The sequence below is a fragment of the Dasypus novemcinctus genome, chromosome 2 (genome assembly GCF_030445035.2).
Source record: "Dasypus novemcinctus isolate mDasNov1 chromosome 2, mDasNov1.1.hap2, whole genome shotgun sequence".
Lineage (NCBI taxonomy): Eukaryota > Metazoa > Chordata > Mammalia > Cingulata > Dasypodidae > Dasypus > Dasypus novemcinctus.
The window spans coordinates 93074084-93098210 of record NC_080674.1 but is presented as its reverse complement, the minus strand read 5'-3'; the positions used below and the strand labels follow the sequence as shown (position 1 = coordinate 93098210).

Here is a 24127-nt window from a genome sequence, read left to right as displayed (position 1 = left end):
TGGCAAAGGCATGAAAGAATATGGCACACAGGGAATTGCCATAGACCATTAAGGCTGGAGTAAGAGATAAAGCTAGATGGATAATCGGGAGTCAGATCAGAGGGACATTTTTTGCTATTATAAAAATCTTGGACTTCATTCAACAAGGAGTGGAGGAAAACTGAAAAAAATCATAATCAAAGGTATGACAAAATGAGAATGTTTTAGAATAAGCACTACAACAGAATTTTAATGGAATGGCCAGAGCAAGAAGGTATACAAGGAGATGAGTTAAGAGGTGATTGACAAGAAATAATGAGATCCTGAACTACAACAGTAAAAATGGAAATAAAGAGAAATGGATAGATTCGAGATTTGTTCTGGAGATAGAAGTCAGAGTCTCATGACTGACTTAGTGGGGACTGAGAGGTAGGTAAGGAGGAATGAAGGGTAACTTCCTGGTATTTCCCAGAAAGTAAGATGCAAACAGTCTAAAACCAAGCTCTCAAAAATAAGAACAGTTTTTTTTTAAAGATTTATTTTTATTTATTTCTCTTCCCTCCCCACCAACAGTTGCTGCTTTCTGTGTCCATTTGCTGTTTCATTTTCTATGTCCGCTTGTATTCTTGTCAGAGGCACCCAGAATCTGTGCCTCTTTTTTTGTTTCGTCATCTTGCTGTATCAGTTCTGTGTGTGTGCGGTGCCATTCCTGGGCAGGCTGCGATTTTTTCCCACTGGGCGGCTCTCCTTACAGGGCGCACTCCTTGCATGTGGGGCTCCCCTACATGTGGGGCTCCCCTACACGGGGACACCCCTGCGTGGCAGGGCACTCCTTGCGCACATCAGCACTGCGCATGGGCCAGCTCCACACGGGTCAAGGAGGCCCTGGGTTTGAACCTTGGACCTCCCATGTGGTAGGCAGACGCCCTATCCATTGGGCCAAACCACAGGTTGTTGGACCTAAAAGTACCTAGAGAACTTATTTATTTTTATAATATACTTTTTAATTTTTTTTCAGAAGTTACTTAGATTTGGAAAGCGACTGTGGCTCAATCGATAGGGCTCCTGTTTACCATATGGGAGGCCCTGGGTTCACGTGCCAGGGCCTCCTTGTGAAGGCAAGCTGGCTTACGCCCACAGACACTTTGATGGCCCGTGCCTGCGGAGATCTGGTGCAGCAAGATGATGCAACAAAAGGGAGTCAAGCAGACACAGAAGAACTTGCAGCAAAGGGACACAGAGAGCAGACAGCAAGCAAGCCACAAGGGAGGGTGGGATAAATAAAATAAAAATAAATCTTAAAAAAAAAAAAGTTAGATTACCTAAATGTTACATAAAAAAATGTGGAGGACTCCTATATGCCCCAGTCTCTATCTCTCCTAAATTTTCGCACATTAATAGCATCCTTCATTAATGTGGTACATTTGTTACAACTAATGAACACATTTTGGAGCATTGCCACTAAGCGTGGATTATAGTTTAAATTGCACTTTACACTCTCTCCCACCCAGGAACTTATTTATATTTAATGCATTTTCTAGAGATGTTGCTCAGTAGGTCTGAGGTAGAAACTAAACTTGGTTTTAATGTTTATTTTAACCAGTTTTTCATTAGGAAAGTAGTACATGGTATAGCTAATATGTTCAGAGAAGTGTGAAAATGACACCAACTACCCAAATCATGTCATTGAGATAAGGGGAATAGGTGATCCCAAGATAGACCATGTCTTGCCCCTTGAAAGTAAACTGACAAATGTGGCTATGCAAAGTAACATCAAAGCTTCAATACACACATTAAAAACGAAGCAATAAATATTTTTCAAGTGCTTTTATGCTTACAGTGTTGCCACATACCAAAGTAATCAAAATAATTATTTGTTTCACTGAAATGAGAGCTCAAAACTGAAGATCTTTTTGAGGTATTAAACAGCAAAATGTCAAAAAGGTTGGAGATAAAGGAAATACCCAAAAGTGTCTTAGTAGTTGAATGCATATAGTTGATTAGTGCTCAACATCTAATCCACCTTCTTAATTCAATGGAGCTTAATTTTTTTACCATGATCCAAAATAAATGTATTTTGCATGGTGACTCAGTACACAAAACAATACTTACCTTTACTATATGCTATATACGCTGCGATTTTCTATTCTTTCCATTATTTTTAAAATTTTGATCATAATTCACTGATTTCAAAAATAAATGAGTAAAAAATAAAGCTTGAATACACATTTCCAGTGTACATTCCTATACTGCAGAGAAAAGAAAACTCTCATATACACACACACGTGTGTGTGTGTGCAAAATTTCTAGACTTCTTTGCAGCTAGATTTCCGGATGTAATTTAATTATATTCAGTTAGATGCACTCCCAGAAGCAAAGTGAAGGTCACACTACTATAGTTTGTGCTAATAAGAAGCATTAGGAAATAGTTCAGTACCCAGTCACTGGCATTGTGTAGGAATGGTAGAGCTCTAGGGCTCTAGGACTAAGGCCAGCAATGATAGCTTCTGAACCATGGCTTATGGATCCTGGCAAGATGGTATAATCCTACAGGAAAAGTTCTGGCAAATGCTTCCTGATCCCTACATTGTAGCTAAAGGAGTTAAAGTTATCCAGGAGATAAGTGCAGTGGTGACTCCCTGAATTCTCCAGCTTTCTGACTACAGCAGGCAGGTAGCAGGATTCCTGGTGGGCCAGTTCTGCAAGTGTTGTTCTGAGAAGTATTTCTAGAGGCATAGTGTAAAGCTTATTCTTCCAATTATTTTATAAGCTTCCAATTATTTGTATTAAATTCCTTTTTGCTTAAAATAGTTTTCAGTATCTGCAACTAAATTATAATTGATCAAGTATTTGGGATTATTCATCAAAAGCAATAGATCCAAACACCTAAAGCCACTGAGCCTGACTTTTTAGCAAAAGCAGTCCTTCCTCTACTATGTCTGATAAGGTTGGCCCTGCCTTGTTGAGGGTCCTGTCACAGGGATGCCAGTCCTGATTGTCCCCCATCCTGTCCACTGTCCATTGCCTCCAGGACCCACCAATGCCAGGAAGACAAGTAAAACAATTTTAACCAGGGAGAAAAAACTTACTCAAAAAGAACAACATGCAAGTTTTTACTAATTCATATCGGAAAAACCTGGAGAAAGTGCATAGGCATTGACTAAAGTATCTAGAACAGTGAGGAGGAAACAATTCTGAATCAGGCTGCATTGGCATTGTCAGTGTTTTTAATAAACGGCCAAAGTGGTGTGCAGCAGTACTCAACCGTGGTTTAATCTGCATTTCCCATGATGACTAATGATGGCCACTTCATTAGCTCTTTTTTTTTCATTATCTCATTACGTGTTCAAATCTTTTGCCCATTAATATATTTAATGCTATTCATATTTTTTCTTTCTTCTCAAGACACTTTTGGTAAGTTTTGTCTTTCAAGGAACTTGCCCATTTCCTCTAAGTTGTCCAACATTTTGGCATAAAGTTATTTATAGTATTTCTTTATAATCCCTAACGTCTTTGGGTTTCTATAATAATTGCCTTTCTTTTATTCCTGATATTGATAATTATGTCTTCTCTCTTTTTTTCTGGATCAGCATAGTTATAAGTTTAGAATTTTCATGATCTTTTCAAAGGACAAGCTCTTACTTTCATTAATTTTCTCTGTTTTTTCATTTTATAATTTTATTTCCTTCCTTACAGTTTCATAGGATTTAATTTAACCTTCATTTCTCAGCTTCTTAATAAGAAAGCACTGCTTTAGGTACATCCCATAAATTTTATTTATTTTGTTTTCATTTTAATACAGCTTAAGATATTTTCTGATTTCCCTTTTAATTTTTTGACATATTTAGAACTGTGCTGTTTAATTTTAAAATATTTCGGAATTTCCAGCAATCCTTCTACTGAGTTCTAATTTAATTCCATGCATCTCTGTATGGTTTCAATCCTTTTGAATTTATTGAGATTTGTTTTATGGCCCAGTATATGAGCTAACTTGGTGAATGTTCCATGTACACTTGAAAAGATATATATTCTGTGAATGTTGAGCAAAGCATCAGTTAACTTCAGTTGGTTGGTAATTGTTTTTTGACTACTCTACATCTTTACTGATCTTCCTCTACTTCTTCAGTTAATTACTGAAAGGAATGTTGAGATTAACAACTGTAAAGTGGATTTGTCTGTTCCTCCTGTTTTGTCAGTTTTTCTTTTATGATTTTGAAGCTCTGTTATTAGTGCATAGTTATGCCTTCTTAATGTATTGACTCTGTATCATCATCAACTATCCCTCTTTCTCCCTGGTAATATTCCTTCATTTGATTAAAAATAGACACGCTGGCTTCTTATGATTATTGTTTTCATTGAATATATTTTTCCATTCTTTTACTTTTATCATATCTGTGGCTTAATATTGAAAGTGGGTTTCTTGTAGAGAGCATTTATTTGTTTGTTGCTTTTGTATCCATTCTGACATTATTTGTTTTTTTAATTGGGCCATTTACCTTAATAAAACTGAAATATAATTTGGTTTAAAATTACCATCCTGCTACTTGTTTTCTATTTCTTTTAACTCTTCATTACTTTTTATCCTCCCTACCTGCCTTCTTTTGGATTTCGCTGTTTTTTAGTGTTCCATTTATTTCTCCACTATTTTTTGCCCTATTGATATTTATTTATTTACTTATTTATGTCATTTATTTACTTGTGGCTACTCTAGGATTTATAAAATGCAGGTTTCACTTATCACAATCTACCTTTAAATAATGTTCTATCATTCTCACCTTTCTTTTGTGCTACTGTTAGACATTTTACATTCACTTATGTTATAAACCAACTCCACTCTTCAATGTTATTATTTTTTATTTAAAGGTCAGTTATTTTTAAGATAATTTTTACTGAAGGAAGAAAATATCTTAAATAAATCTTGGCTGGAGTATTTATGAGTATTCATCTTCTCAAATTTAACTCTTACCTCTTTGAAAGGACAAATGTATCATACTTTATAAAACAATGGTTCACTGTTCTATTTTTCATCTCATAGTTGATAAATTTTCCAAGAGAAAAATTGGGGAGGATCAAGTCCGCTTTGCCAAGTAAAACCATTAACAAATTACCATTTACTATCAAATTAATTTATCAAAGAAAGACTACTTTAACTCCCCAAAGAGTGAGAACAAAGCATTAGAATAAAACATAGCCCTTTAAATTTAATAATTTTAGCTTTATGAAAATCTACAAATTGTCCTAATGTTCCTCATTTTACCACAGACCAGGTAAACCTTTAACCTGGACCATTCTGCTGACAAATATTAGGGAACTTCTGTCACAAAGTAAACTTTTTGTTTCTTTCCTTCCCCAATTTATGGAGATTTGGTCACTCTTCCTTAGATCTAACTCTTTAAATCCTAAGGATATTTTAAACCTTCCCTCAATTTTATCTTTTTTTCATACAATTAACTTCTAAACCCCGTAAAAATTTTCTCAATATTGTATTTGCAAAACTCGTTATTTTCAAATGTATCCCTGCAGATCCATAAGCTCCTTACATTTTTAATGTAAAAAAATTATCCTGACATTAACACTTCAACTAAACAATGTAGACTAAAGAGTTTTAGAAAATTCTTATAAAAGAGAGGTTCTCATCACAATTATACTTTTAGGAAATGTCATTTATTTCCAGAGTATCTATTCAGAAATGAGACCCTGGTGCATGGAAAGTTTTTGATAAAACTAGAGGTCACTTTTACTTTCCAAACACAAAAATCACCTTATTCTTCACAATTTAAAGCAAGTAAAATGAGATTATAACTATAAGAATTTCTTATTGGCTGATCAGAAGAGTATCAATGAGAATCCCATGGTTTCCCATTGAATCAGGGATAATAACAACAACAACAAAAAAAACCCACAATAATATAACAAATATATCAAAACTACATCATATTTATTATGTGGGGATTAAAGATATTATTCAAAATCCTTAGCTTTTCTCTTACATAAATAAACATAAAATATTTTATGCAACAATATATATCTAATCTCTAAGTATTTTAAGTTGCTTAAATAACAAGAAGCTGCAAGCATTACAGACAAATACATAAGGAAAAGCTTTCTAGGAAGCTTTTAAAGAAACAAAGAAGGTAGGGTTTACCTCTGATCTCTGCCAAGGAATAAATGTGATAGTTCCACTGGCATTAGCGAAATCATCAACAAGGTAATTAATGCCATCAGATTCGATCTGTGAGATGGTGTAAAAAACATGTACATAATCCAGAGCGCCTCTGGTTCTTTCTACTACACATGAAATGGTGGAACCCTCCTCTGCAATCTGAAATTGAGCATAAATTATTTATAAGCACATACCAATTCCAATCAGTTGATAAAATAACAATGCTCTCATGAAATCCTTCTACCATAAACTTAATTCTACTATTGCTACCTCTCTAAAAGGAACTAGGGAAGCCATTATATTCCCCCAGATATATTTTTAACTATTAGAAAGTAATCACAATCATTCATTTTCTCTCCTTTTGTAGGGATAAATAAAGCAATATGAATTCTTATCTGTTAAATGTACATGTAATTCATTCATGGATACGTCTCGTGTGCAAGCCACTGTGCTATATGCTATGGTTACAAACGAGGATCCTTTCTCTGGATAAGCATAGACTCTATAGAGAGAGACAAACTAGAAATTGCATGAACACATCAACTCAGCCAGACCAAATGGGGACCGGGATTGAAAGTAAAGGATGGAGCATGATATCAAGGAGAACTTTCTAGACACAAACATAAAAAAGCAATTTGGTGTATTTGTTGAAATAATTTTGGAGGTGATATAAAGTGCCAAGTGGGGAAAGGCTTGAGAAATGCCTAGATCAGAGCAAGGAAGGCATTTTATATCATACATAATATCCTTTTTTTTTTGGTCATATATATGTTGTGTTTATACATACACACAATATGCATATATATGCACATTTTTTCACGTGGGAAACATTTTGATCTAAACACTTTAAGATAATGCTTAAAAGTCATATAGAACAAGAATTTCTAATGTCTTTTAGAATAAGTCCTCCATATTCTTAAGTTCTCAGAATTTAATATTATTCAATTCAATATTATTTTTATATTCACAAACACAACTCATAGAAAGAAAAACTAAAACCCAAAAGAGATAAAAATACAAATCTCAAATATATACAAAGTTATTCTCCACTTTTAGACTCATGCTAGACAGGATCAACCATCCCTGGGGCAATATTGTAACTCCTTTATTTGCATGCTGGTCCACTGACATGAGAAATCCAAAATGACCAGGTGGTAGTTCGGTGGAACCCTCAGTGTGCCTTGTCGTGGATATGTCCCACCCCAAGTTCTACTTTCAGAACGAGAATTTTTAATTCAGTTCAGTCCAAAGCCTGGAAGCAGAAAATACAAATTCTGGCAGTGGGTCATCAAGAGTGATGGACATAGGGGCTGTCTCACTTCCACCTCTTATTTCCTAAGCCTTGAGTGTTCCAAGTTACTGGGCACACAGAACCACATATCAGTGAATGGAGGCACATATGTTAGATGGTGAATTCTGTGGCTTTTTGCATGTTCTTACAACTCCTTCACCTAAAATGTCCTGAAATGATGTAATGCAAGTTCCCTTGCAGATAAAGCCGGCATTCTTTAAGCCTTCAAATGATGGTGCAGGCAGAAGTATTAAGAAAGTAAACCCATTAGCTAGAGTGTCAATTGCAGTAAAAATGGGTCACTGTCCCCTCCAGGTGAAAGGGTCTAATTAGGGTCAAGCTGCCACCAAACAGCTCATTTGAAAGCGCCCAGTTTTGGACATTGAGTAGAGTTGCTAAATCAGCCTTTGTAGGAAGGAGCTCATGCTGTCGGGCCCACGCATTTCCTCTGTCCATGCCATCATTCTGTTAATGGCAAGTCATCCTGACTTGCTGGTTGTCGAGCACCATCTTGGGATATGCCCTTGCATTCCTAGTGCCTACTCCCAGCAGTCTTGTCACATGCCTTTTCCCCAAACTCCTTTGTCTCTAATCTCACTCCTTCCTGGTCCCTAACAAATCAGCCACACCATTGTCAGGACTCGGGAGTCTGTATAGTCAACATTCAGGCCATTCTCTCTACCTAAGATGAATGACTAAGAGGACTATCCTTCAGAGCCACCCCAGAATGAGGCAATAGAACAGCAGCAGCCCACTTTCAGTAAGCACCAATGTATCAAGTTGAGACACCTGTAAGGCAGGAGGAAGAATGTGCCTTTTCTTTCATTAGTCACAGAGTTTGGAGGGAAGATCAAATAATGTAGTTTTTAATATGTCCAGCTTGAAATGCCTATTAATGTCCAAGAGATGTGTCAAGTAGGCAGCTGCATAAATGAATCTAGAATTTTGGACAGAGGTCAGGATTGACATTATAAATTTGGTAGTCCAGTATATAAATATATGCTGATATTTAAGGCCATATACAAATGGCATATAGACATATAATCATATACATGGCATTTAAAAACCAGATGAGATCACAAAGGAAGCAAATATAGATGGAAAGGAGAAAAGGACTAAGTATACTCAGTTCTGCCATAACACTTGTTTTGAAAACATAAAATTGTTCAAATGTGATTGATCTATTAGGGATCAATTTGATCATAATATGTGCAATTTTGTCCACAAGAACCATGATGAATGTGGAAAACTGTATCCACCCAAAAAGTCACATAGGAACATACAGTTGCAAAACACATACACCTCAAACATTTACCAACTACCTCAGTTTAACACTTAATTTCCACTATGGATCTGCATCAGCATTTTCAGGATGGCTGTATGGTACACGAACAAATGCATGATGATAAGAATATGGCTTTAAAGATTAAACAGTCCAGAACTTCCTCTCTCTAACTCTTACAAAGCACTCTCAAGCTCAATCATTTCTTATTAAAATGAAAATCATAATGTCTCATGGATTTTGGTGGAGATTAAATAAGTGCCTTACGTGTTGCCTAGTAATATAGTAAGTGCCAAAATATATACACACACAAAATTTCTCCTCTTTAAAATACAGACATATGCTAACAAAACACATTGCATAGATTATTTCATTTTATAAAAACATATATACACTTACATAGTGGGAAAGTGAAGTGATTCCTGTGTATTTACATTCCTATCACAATGAGAATGCATTTGCTGCTTTTTCCCACCAAAAAATTTAATCAGAATGAATATTTTGCATTAGTTGCAGAATCATTATTCCCAACATGCCTTCCTTGTCAGCATGAGGTATATATTAAAACCAAAGATAAGATTTGTGTGAGGTTTCCCTACAGACTTAAGTTTTTACCCAATCAATGAACGATACCACCCATAATCCAGAAAGACTGAGAGGAGTTTTTTCCTTGCAGGAGTCATGGGGATAAATTATCTAACCACTCTTTCATCTAGTAAAAACTGCATCAAATCTATAATTTCCTGAATGTTTCCAGTTTTAAAAATAAAAAAATCACTATCTATATCTAATTAGAGGGTGTGCAGACATATAGAATATATCCGAATTTTATAGAAAATTTAATTGACTTCATTCAATAAAGCAAACTTTGTAAAGTTTGAATTAGGGAAGAGCTTTCAAATGTCATTAGTTCATAAGATATCATCTAGGATGTTTGGTAAAAATTCACCTTTCATACTTATGAATTTACAGAGATATGACATAATGTCATATCATATCATAATGTTGGTAAAAATACACCTTTCATACTTATGAATTTACAGAGATATGACATAATGCCTGAGATTTGCCTTACACAATATTTCAAGCAAAAAAGATGAAACAAGATTGGCAAAGGCTGATAATTGGTGAAGCTAGGTAATGGGAACAAAGATCCATTATTCTATTTTCGCGTATGTATGAAATTTTCAGAATAAAGGTATTTTTAATTCTGCTTTTTTACTCCCCTCACAACTAAGATCCCGATTCAGTAATGGGGTCTTAAATCAGGAATTGTGTACAGGAATATGCATTAGATATTTCTGACCAAGGTCATCCACAGAAAACACTTTGAGAATTATCAGGCTAGAGGATGTAATTAGTACCAAGATATTATTAAGACATAGGGAGGAAGTATTGAAAAGTTTTTTTTTACTAGGAAAATACTCAACAAATTGACTTTAGCATCACAAAGCAAGCAAATGTTTAGACCAGTAACATGAAGTCATAACATCATGTGATAGTCATCAAAACTAGCATCACTCAGTTTTTCGCTAGAAATAATTGTACCCAGAACTATTTTCTCTTTTAAGTCAGGAATTTGATAAATTTGCAGATCAGCAGAAGAATAATAGCAAAAGTGAACAAGAAGAGTTTTTGAAAGATATTTCCAAGAGAAAATAATGCACTATTCTGAACTATTACTAGGATTTCTCTATTTAATAGAAGATCAAAATAAGCAATTACACATCCAATTAATTCTTAATTTTGTTTCATGCTTGGGTGCTAATCTGTGATATCAAATTATATCAATATCACATATATCTAATGGAATCTATTTGCATAAAAGATGGCAGGCATTTAAAAACAAACAGTCCAAGTTGAAATAATATTCTCAGTGTCACTAAGACCTTCCTAAAATGTCTCTAAATTGATTCTTATGTCATGAATTTAAAATATGAAACGTGATCCAAATATTAGTCATAAAAATAAATAGAACAGCAAATTCTATGAATCACTATGAAAAGCAATCTCATTCTTTATAATTACATAGTATACAATTTTGCAAGGCAAAAAAATAAGGCAAAAAGAAAATAACAGAAAGAGCATAGAGGGAAGCAGATGTGGCTCAAGTGATTGGGCTTCCATCTACCATGTAGACAGGCCTCCTGGTGAAGGCAAGGTGGCCCACACGGTAAGCTGGCCTGAGCAGAGAGCGGGCCTGTGTGGAGTGCTGGCCCATGTGGAGTGCTGGCCTGCAAGAGAGCTGGGCAAGCAAGATGATGCAACAGAAAAAGACACAGAGAAGAGACAATAAGAGATGCAGCAGACCAGGAAGCTGTGGTGGCAGAGAAATTGAGTGCCTCTCTCATACTCCAGAAGATCCCAGGATCCGTTCCCGGTGCCACCTAAAGAAAAGAGAGCAGACACAGAAGAACACACAGTGAATGGACATAGAAAGCTGACAGTGAGCACAAAACGAAAGGGGGTAGAGGATAAATAAACAAATAAATCTTTAAAAAAAGAAAGAGAGTACAAAAGAACAAAATATGGGGAGGCAACATGAGAATGTGGTTGAGACTATGTATCCAAAAATTTAATAATCTGTTCAATATACATGTCATTTGGCTTCCAACAAACGATCTAGCATACATTAGCAAGGCTCTAAAATGCACACAAGTTTATTCATTTTCAATTGTAATCTATTAAGAACCAGCTATTTTCCAGGACACACTGTATTTGCTTAGGGAAAAACAGATCACAAAATAATCATTATCATCACTTCAAAATGCTAAGAGTCATATTATAAATATTTCCATTATCTATCTAAATGTGATTATGCCTTTAACACTAATATTTTATTTCATATAAATCTATGAATAATTTAGAAACATAAAATAACTGTGAGAAAAGTCTTTAAAGGGCATCTAGTGCCTTTAGAAATTTTGAGAGGTAAGGAAAAACCTTGAATTCTCAAGGCCACGGCAACAACAAAAAGGTAAAGAATCAATGGAAGTGGCAATGGGTTTTATTTCTAAAAATGAAGCAATTTAGCATATATTTAATCTCTGAAGACAGTTCAAGGCATAAGGTAAGACAGAAATTCTCAATCCATTAAGTTTCAGGAATCTTGAACATTCATGAAAATTATTGAGAACCCCATAAAATTTTTGTTTATATGCAAAAGACTTGATATTTACCATACTACAAATGAGAAATTTTAAAATTAAAATACTAATTTAATAACCCATTTAAAAATACCACCAGTAAGCCCATTACATACCAATATAACATTGTTGTGAGAAATAACTATATTTTCAAAACAAAAAAATAATAGTGTAATGATGCCACTGTTTTACATTTTTGCAAATCTTTTTAACACCAGGCTTAAAAAACAGCAAGATACTCTTATCTCCTTTTGCAGTCAATCTGTTGTTTCTTTTTTTGTTCAATAGCTCTGGCAAGAACTTCCAGTACAATGTTGAAAAACAGTGGTGACAATGGGCATTCTTTTCTTGTTCCCGATCTTAGAGGGAAAGTTTTCAATCTTTTACTGGTAAGTAGAAGGTTGCTTTTCATATATGCTCTATATTACGTTGAGGAAATTTCCTTCTATTCCTAGTGTTCTAAGTGTTTGATTTTTAAATCAAGACAGGTTGTTGTATTTTGTCAAATGTCTTTTCATCAATTGAGATGATCATGTGGTGTTAATGTGATGTTTTATATTAATTGATTTTATGTTAAAAAAGGAACAAAAGGCATCCAAATTCAAAAGGAAGAAGCAAAATGTTTCTATTTGCAGATGATATGATCCTATATACAGAAAATCCTGAAAAATCCACAGCAAACCTCCAAGAGATAATAAATGAATTCAGCAAAGTGGCAGGGGACAACATCAACACCCAAAAATCAGTAGTGGTTCCATATACAAGCATAACAATTGGAAGAAGAAATCAAGAAAAAAATCTTAAATTTACAATAACAACTAAAAGAATCAAATATCTAGGAAGAAGTCTAACCAAGGCTGTAAACACTTAAAGACAGAAATCTATAAAACACTGCTGAAAGTAAAGAAGACTTAAATAAATAAACAAACAAACAAACAAATGGAAGGCTATTCCATGTTTATGGACTACAAGACTAAACATAGTTAGGACATCAACATTACCCAAAGCAATTTATAGATTCGATGCAATTCCAATAATATTTGCAGGAAAAGAAGAGCCAATCAAGTTTATATGGAAGTGTATGGGGTCCTGGATAGCTAAAACCATCTTGAAAAAGAAGAATGAAGTTGGAGGACTTATATTTCCTGATCTGAAAACTTACTGCAAAGTCACAGAAACCAAAAACATCACAATACTGGCACAGGGACAGACATATAGACCAAAGGAATAGAGTCAAAACTCAGAAATCAACCTTCACATTTATGGCCAACCACTGATTTTTGACAAGGTAGCAAATTCTACTCAATTGGGAAAGAATAATCTCTTCAACAAATGATGCAGGGAAAACTGGCTCTCCATTTGCAAAAAAAGGAAGACCCCCTACTTCATACCAAATACAAAAATCAACTCAAAATGGATCAAAGACATAAATATAAGAGCTAGAACTATCAAGTTCCTAGGTGAAATCACAAGGAAGCATCTTTAGAAATTTGTTAGGCAATGGATTCCTCAACTTTACTTCCAAAGCACAAGCAACAAAAGAAAAAAACAGATAGATGAGACCTCATCAAAATCAAAAACTTTTGGTCCTCAAAAGACTTTATCATGAAAGTAAGTCAACAACCTACACAATGGGAGAAAATATTTGGAAACCACATTTCCAATAAAGGATACATATGCAGCATATATATATTTTTAAAAATACTTCAACTTGCAATAAAAAGACAGACAACCCAAATTAAAAATGGGTCAAACAAGATACAAAGCTGGTCAGAAAACACATGAAAAGATGCTGAACATCATTCACCAGCAGGGAAGTGCAAATGAAACCACAATGAGTTACCAATTTTACAATGAGATAGCCATTCCATTAGAATGGCTGCTATTTAAATGTAAAAAACAGAAAACAATAAATATTGGAGAGGATGCAAAGAAACAGGACACTCATTCATTACTGGTGGCCATGTAAAATGGTGTATCTGCTGTGGAAGACAGATTGGCAGTTCCTCAGAAAGCTAAGTATAGAACTATCATATGACTTGACAATCTCACCAATAGGTATATTTTCAAAAGAACTGAAAGCAGGGGCTCTAACAGATATTTGTAGACCAACGTTAATAGCAATATTATTCACAATTGCCAAAAGATGGAAGTAATCCAAGTGTCCATCACCTGATGAATGGATATATATGTGGTAAATACATATAATGTAGCATTATTCAGCTTTAAAACTGACATTCTGAAACATCCAACAACATGGATGAATCTTGAAGACATCATATTAAGTGAAATAAGCCAGACACAAAAGGACAAATATTTTGAAACAATTAGAATAAACAAACTCACAGAGTAAGAATCAAGTATATAGGTCACCAGGGAATGGGATGGGAATAAGGAACGGGAAGTTAAGACTTAAAATTTATAGGGTTCCTATTCGGAACGATGGAAATGTTTTGGTAATGAATGGTAGTGATGGTAGCATAACACTGTGAAGGAAATTAAAAGCACTGAAATGTATCTTTGAATATGATTAAAAGGGAAAATATTAGATTGTATATATGGTAACAGAAAAAAAAATGTTTTAATCCAAGGACATACACTACACAAACAGTAAATCCTAAATTATATAATGGACTTTAATTAATAGTAAAATTATGAAAACATGGTGTTTTCATAAATGTTCCATACCAATGCAATGTGTTGGTGGTAAGGTGGTATATGGGAATTCTGTACTTTATGCATGAATTTCTTTAAACCCACATTAGCAAAACAAATAGAAAAAACCACCTGATTATCTCAATTGATCCATAACAAAATTCCAGCATCCTTTCTTGATAAAAACTTTTAGAAAAATAGAAATAAAAAGAAACTTCCTCAACATGACATAGGGCATATATGAAAAGCCCACAGCTAGTATCAAACTCACTGATGAGAATGAAAGCTTTCCCTCTAAGATCAGGAATAAGACTAGGATGTCCACTGTCTCCCCTGTTATTCAGTATTGTGCTGGAAGTTCTAGCCAGAGCACTTAGGCAAGAAAAAGAAATAAAAGGCATCAAAATTAGAAAGGAAGAATTAAAAGTTCACCATTTGCAGATGAAATGATCCCATATTTAGAAAGTCCCAAAAAATCTATAACAAAGCTTCTAGAGCTCATAAACAAATTCAACACAAAGTGGCAGGGTACATGATCAATACACAAAAATCAATAGTGTTTCCATACACTAGTAAAGTCTGAGTAAGAAATCAAGAAAAAAATTCCATTTACAATAGCAACTCAAAGAATCAAAAATCTAGGAATAAATTTAACCAATGATACAAAGAATTTATACACAGAAAACTATAAAATTTTGCTAAAAGAAATCAAAGATCAAAATTGAGGGAAGGATGTTTCATGCTTATGGATTGCAAAACTAAATATTGTTAGAATACCAATTCTACCCAAAAAGATTTATAGATTGAATGCAATCTCAATAAAAATTTCAACTGCCCTACTTTGTAGAAATGGAAAGCCAACATCAAATTTATTTGGAAGAACAAATAGCCCAAGTAGCTAAAAAAACTTCTTGCAAAAACAGAATGAGGTTCATGACCTCATACTCCTTGACTTTAAAACTTATTACAAAGCTACAGTGGTCAAAACAACATGAAACTGGGCCAGTGACAGACACATAGACAAATGGAATCAAACTGAGAGTTCAGAAATGGACAGTCACATCTACAGCAAACTGATTTTTGCAAAGGCTGCCAAGTCCATTCACTTGGAAAAGAATAATCTCTTCAACAAATGATGCTGGGATATCCATTTGCAAAAGAATGAAGAGGCCATAGGAGTTGCTGAAGGCAGGGAGAGGGAAAAGAATGTGTGATATGGGGGCATTTTCAGGACTTGGGCGTTCTCCTAAATGATGTTGCAGGGACAGATGTAGAACATTATATATACTGCCATGACTCACTGAATGGACTGGGAGAGAGTGTAAACTACAGTGTAAACTATAATCCATGCTAGTGATCTAAAATGTATTCTTCAATTGCAATGAATGTACCACACTAATGAAAGTTGTTGATGTGGGAAAAGGGGGGATGGGGAGTGGAGCATATGGGAATCTCTCACAGTTCTTAATGTAACATTCTGTGTGATCTATGTATCTTTTAAAAATAAATTTAAAATATATTTTAAAAAATGAATTGAAAAAAAAAAAAAAGAATGAAGGGGGACACCTATCGCACATCATATACAAAAATTAACTCAAAATGGATCAAAGACCTAAATGTAAGAACCAGGAATATAAAACTCCCAGAAGAATACATAGGGAAACCTCTTCAGGATCTTGGTTAAGCAATGGTTTCTTAAACTTTATACCTAAAGCACACCAACAAAAGAAAGAATAGAGAAACTAGACCTCATCAAAATTAAAAACTCTTGTGTACCAGAGGACTTTATCATGAAAGTGAAAAATCAGCCTAATTAATGGGAGTAAATATTTGGAAACTACATACCAATAAGAGTTTAATATCCAGAATACATAAAGAAATCCTACAACTCAACAATGAAAAGAAAAACAACTCACTTTAAAAATGGGCAAAAGTCATGAACAGATATTTCTCCAAAGAGAATATACAAATGGCCAAAGAGCACATAAAAAGATGCTCAACATCATTAATTGCCAGGGAAAGGGAAATCAAAACCCCAATGAGATATCATTTCACACCCACTAGCATAATTACTGTTTTAAAAAAACAGAAAATTACAATTGTTGGAGATGATGTGGAGAGATAGAAACATTATTCATTGCTGGTGGGAATAAGAAATGGTGCAGTTGCTGTGGAAGATAGTTGGCAGTCTTAGAAAGCTAAGTATAGAATTACCATATAATTCAGTAATCCCTCTACTAGGCATATATCCAAAAGATTTGAAAGTAGGGACTAGAGCAGATATTTGCACACCAATATTTATAGCAGCATTATTCACAATCATCAATAGATGGAAACAACCCAAGTGTCCATTAACCAATAAATGGATGAACAAAATGTGGTATAAACTCACAATATTTAATCAGTCATAAAAAGGAATAACATTCTGATACATGCGACAACATGGATAAACCTTGTAGACACTGTGTGGAGTGAAATAAGTCAGACATAGAAGGACAAATATTGTATGATCTCACTAATAAGAAACAATTATTAGTAGAACAAGCAAACTCAGAGTCAGAATCTAGAATATAGGTTATCAGGGGCTGGGATGGGTGAAGGCAATGGGAAGTTAGTGTTTAAATTATAGAGTTTCTATTCAGATTGATTGTAAAATTTTTGGTAATGGATGGTGATGATAGTAGCACATTTTCAAAGTAATTAACAGCTCTGATTTATATATGTGAATGTGGTTAAAAGGAGAATTTTTAGGTTATATAAATGTTATTGTTACTAGAATGACATACTTTTTTTAAAAAGATATGTTGGTCCATCTTGCAATCTGATTGGATCTTTTACTTGTGCATGATTTTGTAATATCACACATTGGTCATTTGGAAAATATTGGTTCACTGATTTATATAGACCTTTCAGGTGTTGAGACATTTCATGATGCAAAATAAGTAAAATCATACTTGTTAATATAACTATCAATCTTATCTGAAAAGTCTAAGTATTGAGTGGCAATCTAGCTCACTTTCGTAGATACAAGAGTTCTAAAATTCTAATTTTCACTTGAAAAATTGGATTTTTATCATTAGTAATAATTATTGGCAGTTTTTCCTTTGAAGTCACTTGCTCACTTCATTCATTTTCAGAAATTTTCCAGATACCCAAGATTGAATAACCAAAAATTTCCAGTCTTTCAAGAAATAATGGTGTTCCATGAAAATAGCAATCCCTTCAGCTCAAAACTCAAAAATTCGACAAGTATTTTGCTTCAAGTGCTTTTCTTCTGTTGGTAATGCAGCAGTAGTGTTTCATTTGAAATCTCCCCATTTAGTGATGCAGAATATTAAAAAGGCAGGTACCCAAGGGTAGAGAATTTATAAAATCAGCATTTTTTACTACTCTACCACAGACATTAATTGAAACATTCACTTTTTAAACTGTGGGTAGATGGCAGTAAATAACACAGTGACAAGTTTAGTTTGGTATCACTGCCTTGATGCAAAGGTGTTAAAAGTTTTACCCTCCATTGCTTTTGCACTATAAATGTCAATAAAATGAAAAAGGCAAATGACATCTTAGTAATTTTATGAAATTAGTTTTGACTTGTAGACTCCTTAGTAGAGTCTTTGGACCACTCTTTGAGAACACTTTGGTAAGCAATCAATAAATATTAATGATGATAATGTTAATAACAATAATTTTAAAAGCATTTTATCTTACTCCTGTTTTCATATCACACCACAATGAAAACGGGAATTCTATATTTCTTCACATATTCAAAAATGAAAATTCTTTAAACTTTCTGGAAAACAAATTCTAATGTTTAAACTTTTACACTCAACAAACCTTTTCTTGCATTAACCACCCAAGCATTCCTCTTTCTAATATAGACAAATTTCACTTCTCTCCTATATAGACTTGGAAAATAACCAATTGAGTTTTTTTCTTTCCAGCTCGTTCTACAGTTACGGGTGCAGTGATTTCTCTCTTCTAAAATCAAATGCTTGACTAGCCCTGTTCAAGTTCAGAGATTTCCAGGAAAAGGCAAGGTTGCAGACCTCAGTGGAGGTAAACTGACACCAACCACAATCTATCAATGGAACTTTTACACAAGCTAGCTCTGAAGAATTTACTGTGATAGCCCAAAACACAAGAGAAATACTCAGGAGCTCTAAGTTATTATAAGCAGGTTATTTTATTTTATGTATCATTTTGTATTTCTTCTCTAAGTTTGGCCCTTTATGCAATTAAATGAGTCTAAACATGTTTGATATGTGAATTGCTATGAGCCTTTTCATGCCTTGATATTAAAATATATTCAAAAGCTCAACAAATATTAAGTACCCAGTATGCTCCATTTTACAACTAGATATACAATAATGAACAATTAGATTTTATTATACTAAGAGATGCTCAGAGAGCTTTCATTTTTATGGTGGAAAGGTAATAGGTAGTAAATAGGTAGACCTGTAAATAATGAAGAAATTTTGAGAGTGATCAATGATACAAAAAATAAAATAAAGTTAGATGGAGGGATGGAGAGTCACAAGTTGGGAGAAAGGAGGGTCACTTAAATAAGAAAGTCATCACTGAGGAAATGCCTTTGGATCTGAAATGAAAAGGAGCCAGCCATCAAGGACAATGACTTGTGAAGGAGAATGGTCCACTGAAGGGCCCTTGATATTGATGACTATGCTTATGAACCTTTGCTCTTGAAACTGAAACTTAGCCTAGTGATGTAGAGTGCCTTAGAATTGCCTATGGAGAGCCTCCTTGTTGCTCAAATGCGGTCTTTCTCTAAACCAAACTCAGCATATAAAAGTGATAACTTCCTCCCAGTGTAGGACATGACTCCTGGGGAAAAGCCTCCCTGGCACTGAGGGATTGCTACCAGTACCAGCAAGCAATGCATCTGGGGAGGAGGGGAGACCTTGACCGAAAGGGGGAAAAGCAAAAGACAAATGAGTGTGTATGGCTAAGAGACTTCAAAGTGAGTCAGGAGGCCATCCCAGAGGTAGCGCTTATGTTCATCTCAACAGGCTCTCACTGACAGCCAAAGTAGATACTACCCCAAATAGTGAAGCTCCTCAGGGATATGGAGACATACAGACACTATAATCTGGGCCAACAGCTCCAGAATTTGGCCCTTGCCAGTGGGCCCTAATCTGGTATTTATGCTCCCAATGTGACTGAGTTAGACTCAGCAGTGGCTTCCCTATGCATGACTCTTCTGCCTTTCTATTTGAACCTATAATTAGTACTAGAGTTGGCAGGTGTACATCCAAGAGACTTAAATCTTTGGGCTGTCCATATGCCAGCTCAGCCCTGAATCTCAACAGAGTTCCAACACCTACTCCCCAGTTCAATGGATACACCCAGGAAAACTAACAGGGAGGAGATGATGGACAAACAACCTACCAAGGAACTGAGAGTGCCTAGAACTGCAAGCAAGAGAGTCCTATCCATCAGCTGTGTGGGATCAAAGCCCCCCTCAATTAAGGGTGGTGTGGGCATCACCATCCCAGAGTCCTCAGTATTGGAACAAACTATGAACTAAAATTAACTTACTAGTATTCTACTATAGACTACTTGGGATTCTAGCAATAGAAGAAATATCACTGTTGTCGAGGCAGTGACCCATAGACGTTCTGGGGTTAGGGAGAGGGAAAACAGGTGTAATAAGGGAGCATTTTTGGGAAGCAGACTTGGCCCAGTGGTTAGGGTGTCTGTCTACCACATGGGAGGTCCGCGGTTCAAACCCCGAGCTTCCTTGACCCGTGTGGAGCTGGCCCATGCACAGTGCTGATGCGCGCAAGGAGTGCCATGCCACACAGGGGTGTTCCCCCCTCATAGGGGAGCCCCACGTGCAAGGAGTGTGCCCCATCAGGAGAGCCACCCAGCGCGAAACAAAGTGCAGCCTGCCCAGGAATGGCGCCGCACACACGGAGAGCTGACACAACAAGAAGAAACACAGATTCCCGTGCCGCTGACAACAGAAGTGGACAAAAACAAGAACACACAGCAAATGGACACAGAGAACAGACAACAGGGGCGGGGGGAGAAGGGGAGAGAAATAAATAAAATAAATCTTTAAAATAAAAAATAAATAAATAAAAAAGTGAGAAAGAAAAGAAAGGAAAAGAAAAGGAGCCAGCATTATGAAGAGCTGGAATAAGGGTGTTTCAGACAGAGAGGACAGCAAATACAGGTGCACTCAGCTTGGAACTGAAAACAAGTTAAGTGTGGCTGAAACATTCTGATGAAAGCGAAGGATTACACAAGAAGAGGTCAGAGCCATCGGCAGGGGTCAGATTGTGAAGGGAACAGCAGACATGATGAGAAAAGCTGACTTTATTTCCAGAATGGTTCTCAGACCCTGATGGAAATCCATTTCTCTTTTAAAAAACAGACATGATAACACTAAAGTTATAGGGTAGGAGTTATAAGACACACAAGGATCAAATTTGAGTTCATTGTATTTTAGGAGAGAAAAAAAGGAATATTTATCAAGCATGAGTAACTGCCAAGGATTGAACCAGGCATTGATCCTGTCTCATTTAATTCAATTTGGGTTAGTTATTATCTTAGGCCTTTAAGCCTCAGTCTCTAACCCTATTAAAGATACTAAATAAATACATAAATAACATTAGATAAAGGGATGGTGAGCGAAAAGTTGGGAATAAGGAGGGTCACTTTAAATAAGAAAGTCATCACTGAGGAGATGTCTTTGGACCTGAAATGGAGCCAATAATAATTAATAACTGGTGTACCTATATTATTATCAGAAAGCTACATTTAAAAAAAAGGCAAATGTTCTTCAGTGACTGAATTGCTATTCAAAGGTGTTATCATTACAGGTAAACATAGTTCTTTTTAAAGTTTTAGATTTGTATGACATTTGTCCTTCATACTGTAGATTACTTTATATCTGGTATGGAAGAGATCTCTTATGACTACCACCAAACCAAATAGCTAAAAAGGGACAAATAAGACATTCTAGAGAACCAGATCCTCCAATTTGAGCTACACTGAGGTCTAGATTTTGTTTTCAAGCCCTACCCATCCACATTTTTTAACCATCTCAATTTACAAATATACTCTTCTAAGCCTATTAGAATCAACTTGCTGAAGGAAAGACTCTCTAGTTCCTTGGCATCCTTTCATGGACTTCGAGCCATTGCTGTCACACACAACACCTGCAAAGCAGTTTCATGAGCTCTCACATTACTGAACAGGAAACCAAGATGATTACGAATCTTTGTAAACTTGGAAAGAACAGATAAGGTCAGTAAAACAGCCTAATGAATTAAGTTGGCCAATAAGGTTGATAAGAAAGACATTTACACCCAACACAGAGGAATGTTTAAGTAACTACTTAAGTGCATTTCAAATGTGAAAAAACTTAAATCACATTTTAATAAAATTTAAATTACAATTTTTCACACAAGCTCTCAATATATATAATTTCATTTACTAATACACTATCTAAAACAGTAGCCAAAAATTACATATAGAGTATAACTGCATATTCTGTGAAGGGTTTTAAAGCTAACTGCTAAAGTTTTATTTGTTAAATTGTTACTTCTAATAGATCTTTAAGCTTCTGATTCAAACTGAACTCATAAAATAGGGACCTTGTCATTTATATTTGCAATCATAGGCTCTAGTATACTTTGAGGCTTAGATAAGATGGTCAAAGAAATCTTACCAAATGAAAGAGAGAGCACTGTCAAACAAATCCAACAGTGAATTTTCTAATTCAAAACTCTCCATGCACACTCCTTACCTCTGGTATACAAGCTCCTGTGAAACCGAACAAGCCATTGGCATTGTCACTTTTTTGTATTATTAATCTTGCTGTTGTATTTTCTTCAGAAATGCGAGCACCTCCATATACAGAGACTAGTTTAAGAATGAATAATTCTTCTCCTTCTTCTTCATTGTCATCTCTTGCAGAAACAATGAATGATTTGTTAGTGTCTCCCTGTCTGAACTCCAGATATCCAGAAATGGGATGTAAATCATTCTTTGCTGGCATGGCATGAAGTTCATAAATTTCTTCAAGGGTCAGTTTCCGCTCATAGGACCTCACATCCTGCATCAGACCTGTAAATCTGTCATTGCCATTGATCCCTGCCCCAATTCTCATTATTCCAGGACCTGAAATTAGAGATGGATTTAAATGCTACAATATCTACAGCTACTCTGTCCTAAATAACAAGTGTGATTTAGAAAGTGAGACAATTTTAATGGGAGATATTATTGGATAAGTAAAACTTTGGCATGACAAGTATCAAATCAAATAAAGGCTATCTTCTGTTAGGATGAGTAATATATCTATAAACTAAGAAATGGGATTTATAATATTTTGTACTAAAGAAATTGGTTAACCATCTTCGATTTAGATGATATCTTTAAGGTAAATTTTTTCAGTCTGTCAAATCACATTTCTGTAGAAAGAAATATACATATATACATGTATATATATGTGTATGTGTTTATGTGTGTATGTATATATATGTGTGTGTGTATTTGGAAAGACATTACTTTCATGACATTTTTTCATATACTTATACATATAATAATGGAACAATTCAATTCAGTTATAATTTCAAAATTTCAGTATTATTGATCTTTGAGAACTTCAAGACAGACTGTTAGAAATTCATCTTGGGGAAAGGGATGTGGCTCAACTGACAGTGTCCGTCTACTATATGGAGGGTCCGGGGTTGGATCCCCAGGGCCTCCTGACCCATGTGGTAAGCCTGCCCACTTGCAGTGCTGCCATGCAGGAACATTCCCATGTAGGGGAGTCCCATACGCAAGGAGTGTGCCCTGAAAGGAGAGCCAACCTGTGTGAAAAAAGCGCAGCCCATCCAGGAATGGCGCCACACATGGAGAGCTGATGCAGCAAGATGACACAACAAAAAAGAGAGACACAATTTCCCACTGCTGCTGGATAATGCAAGTGGATGCAGAAGAACACAAAGCAAATGGACACAGAGAGCAGACAACGTTGGGGGGGTGGGAAGGGGAGAGAAATAAATAAATCTTAAAAAAAAAAAAAAGAAATTCATCTTGCATCAAAGTTTCGAGAATTCAGCAAAAAAGTTCATGTGTCCCAACTATAGCTCTTTATTCAAACAGCTAATGGAAGGGATATAAAAAAGAAGTATTTATTCCCAGAAACAACATTATATGCAAGCCTTGGAAACTTTTTCATAATGATAATAGCAACATGGAGCACAATTAGGTTATTATATCTCAATTACAACCCCTTTCAGCAATTCACAAGTACTTACTTGTTTTATTCCCACGCCAATAGTTCAACTAAGATATTTATGTAAGAGCCTGGCAGCGATTTTGCAAAAATGTACAAATATTTCTTATCAATAGCCACAATGAAAGTAGTTTTCCAAAACACCACCAGATAGTTCTTTCCAGGTAATGACAAGTACTTCACGTTATTATCACTACTGCTCCCATACCAGTACAGTGGTTCTGCATTGATGACGTGCCTGTCCAGAAAACCAAAACCATCTGGAACTTCAGATCGAGTGGAAAATCCTATGTTGTTTTCCTTCCTATTGGATAATCTCTCAACTAAATGACATAAGGTC

General features: G+C 35.3%; 1 protein-coding gene across 1 annotated transcript in view; it reads right to left on the bottom strand.

Annotated features, from left to right (window-relative positions):
* The window catches only part of ADGRV1 (adhesion G protein-coupled receptor V1), a 685020-nt gene that overhangs the window by 578313 nt on the left and 82580 nt on the right, over nucleotides 1-24127 (bottom strand). The window contains exons 21-22 of the mRNA XM_058276109.1: nucleotides 22294-22667; nucleotides 6125-6301 (exon numbers count right to left, since the gene is read on the bottom strand). Coding sequence (XP_058132092.1) covers nucleotides 6125-6301; nucleotides 22294-22667 — 551 coding nt within the window. The remainder of the gene's footprint in view (nucleotides 1-6124; nucleotides 6302-22293; nucleotides 22668-24127) is intronic.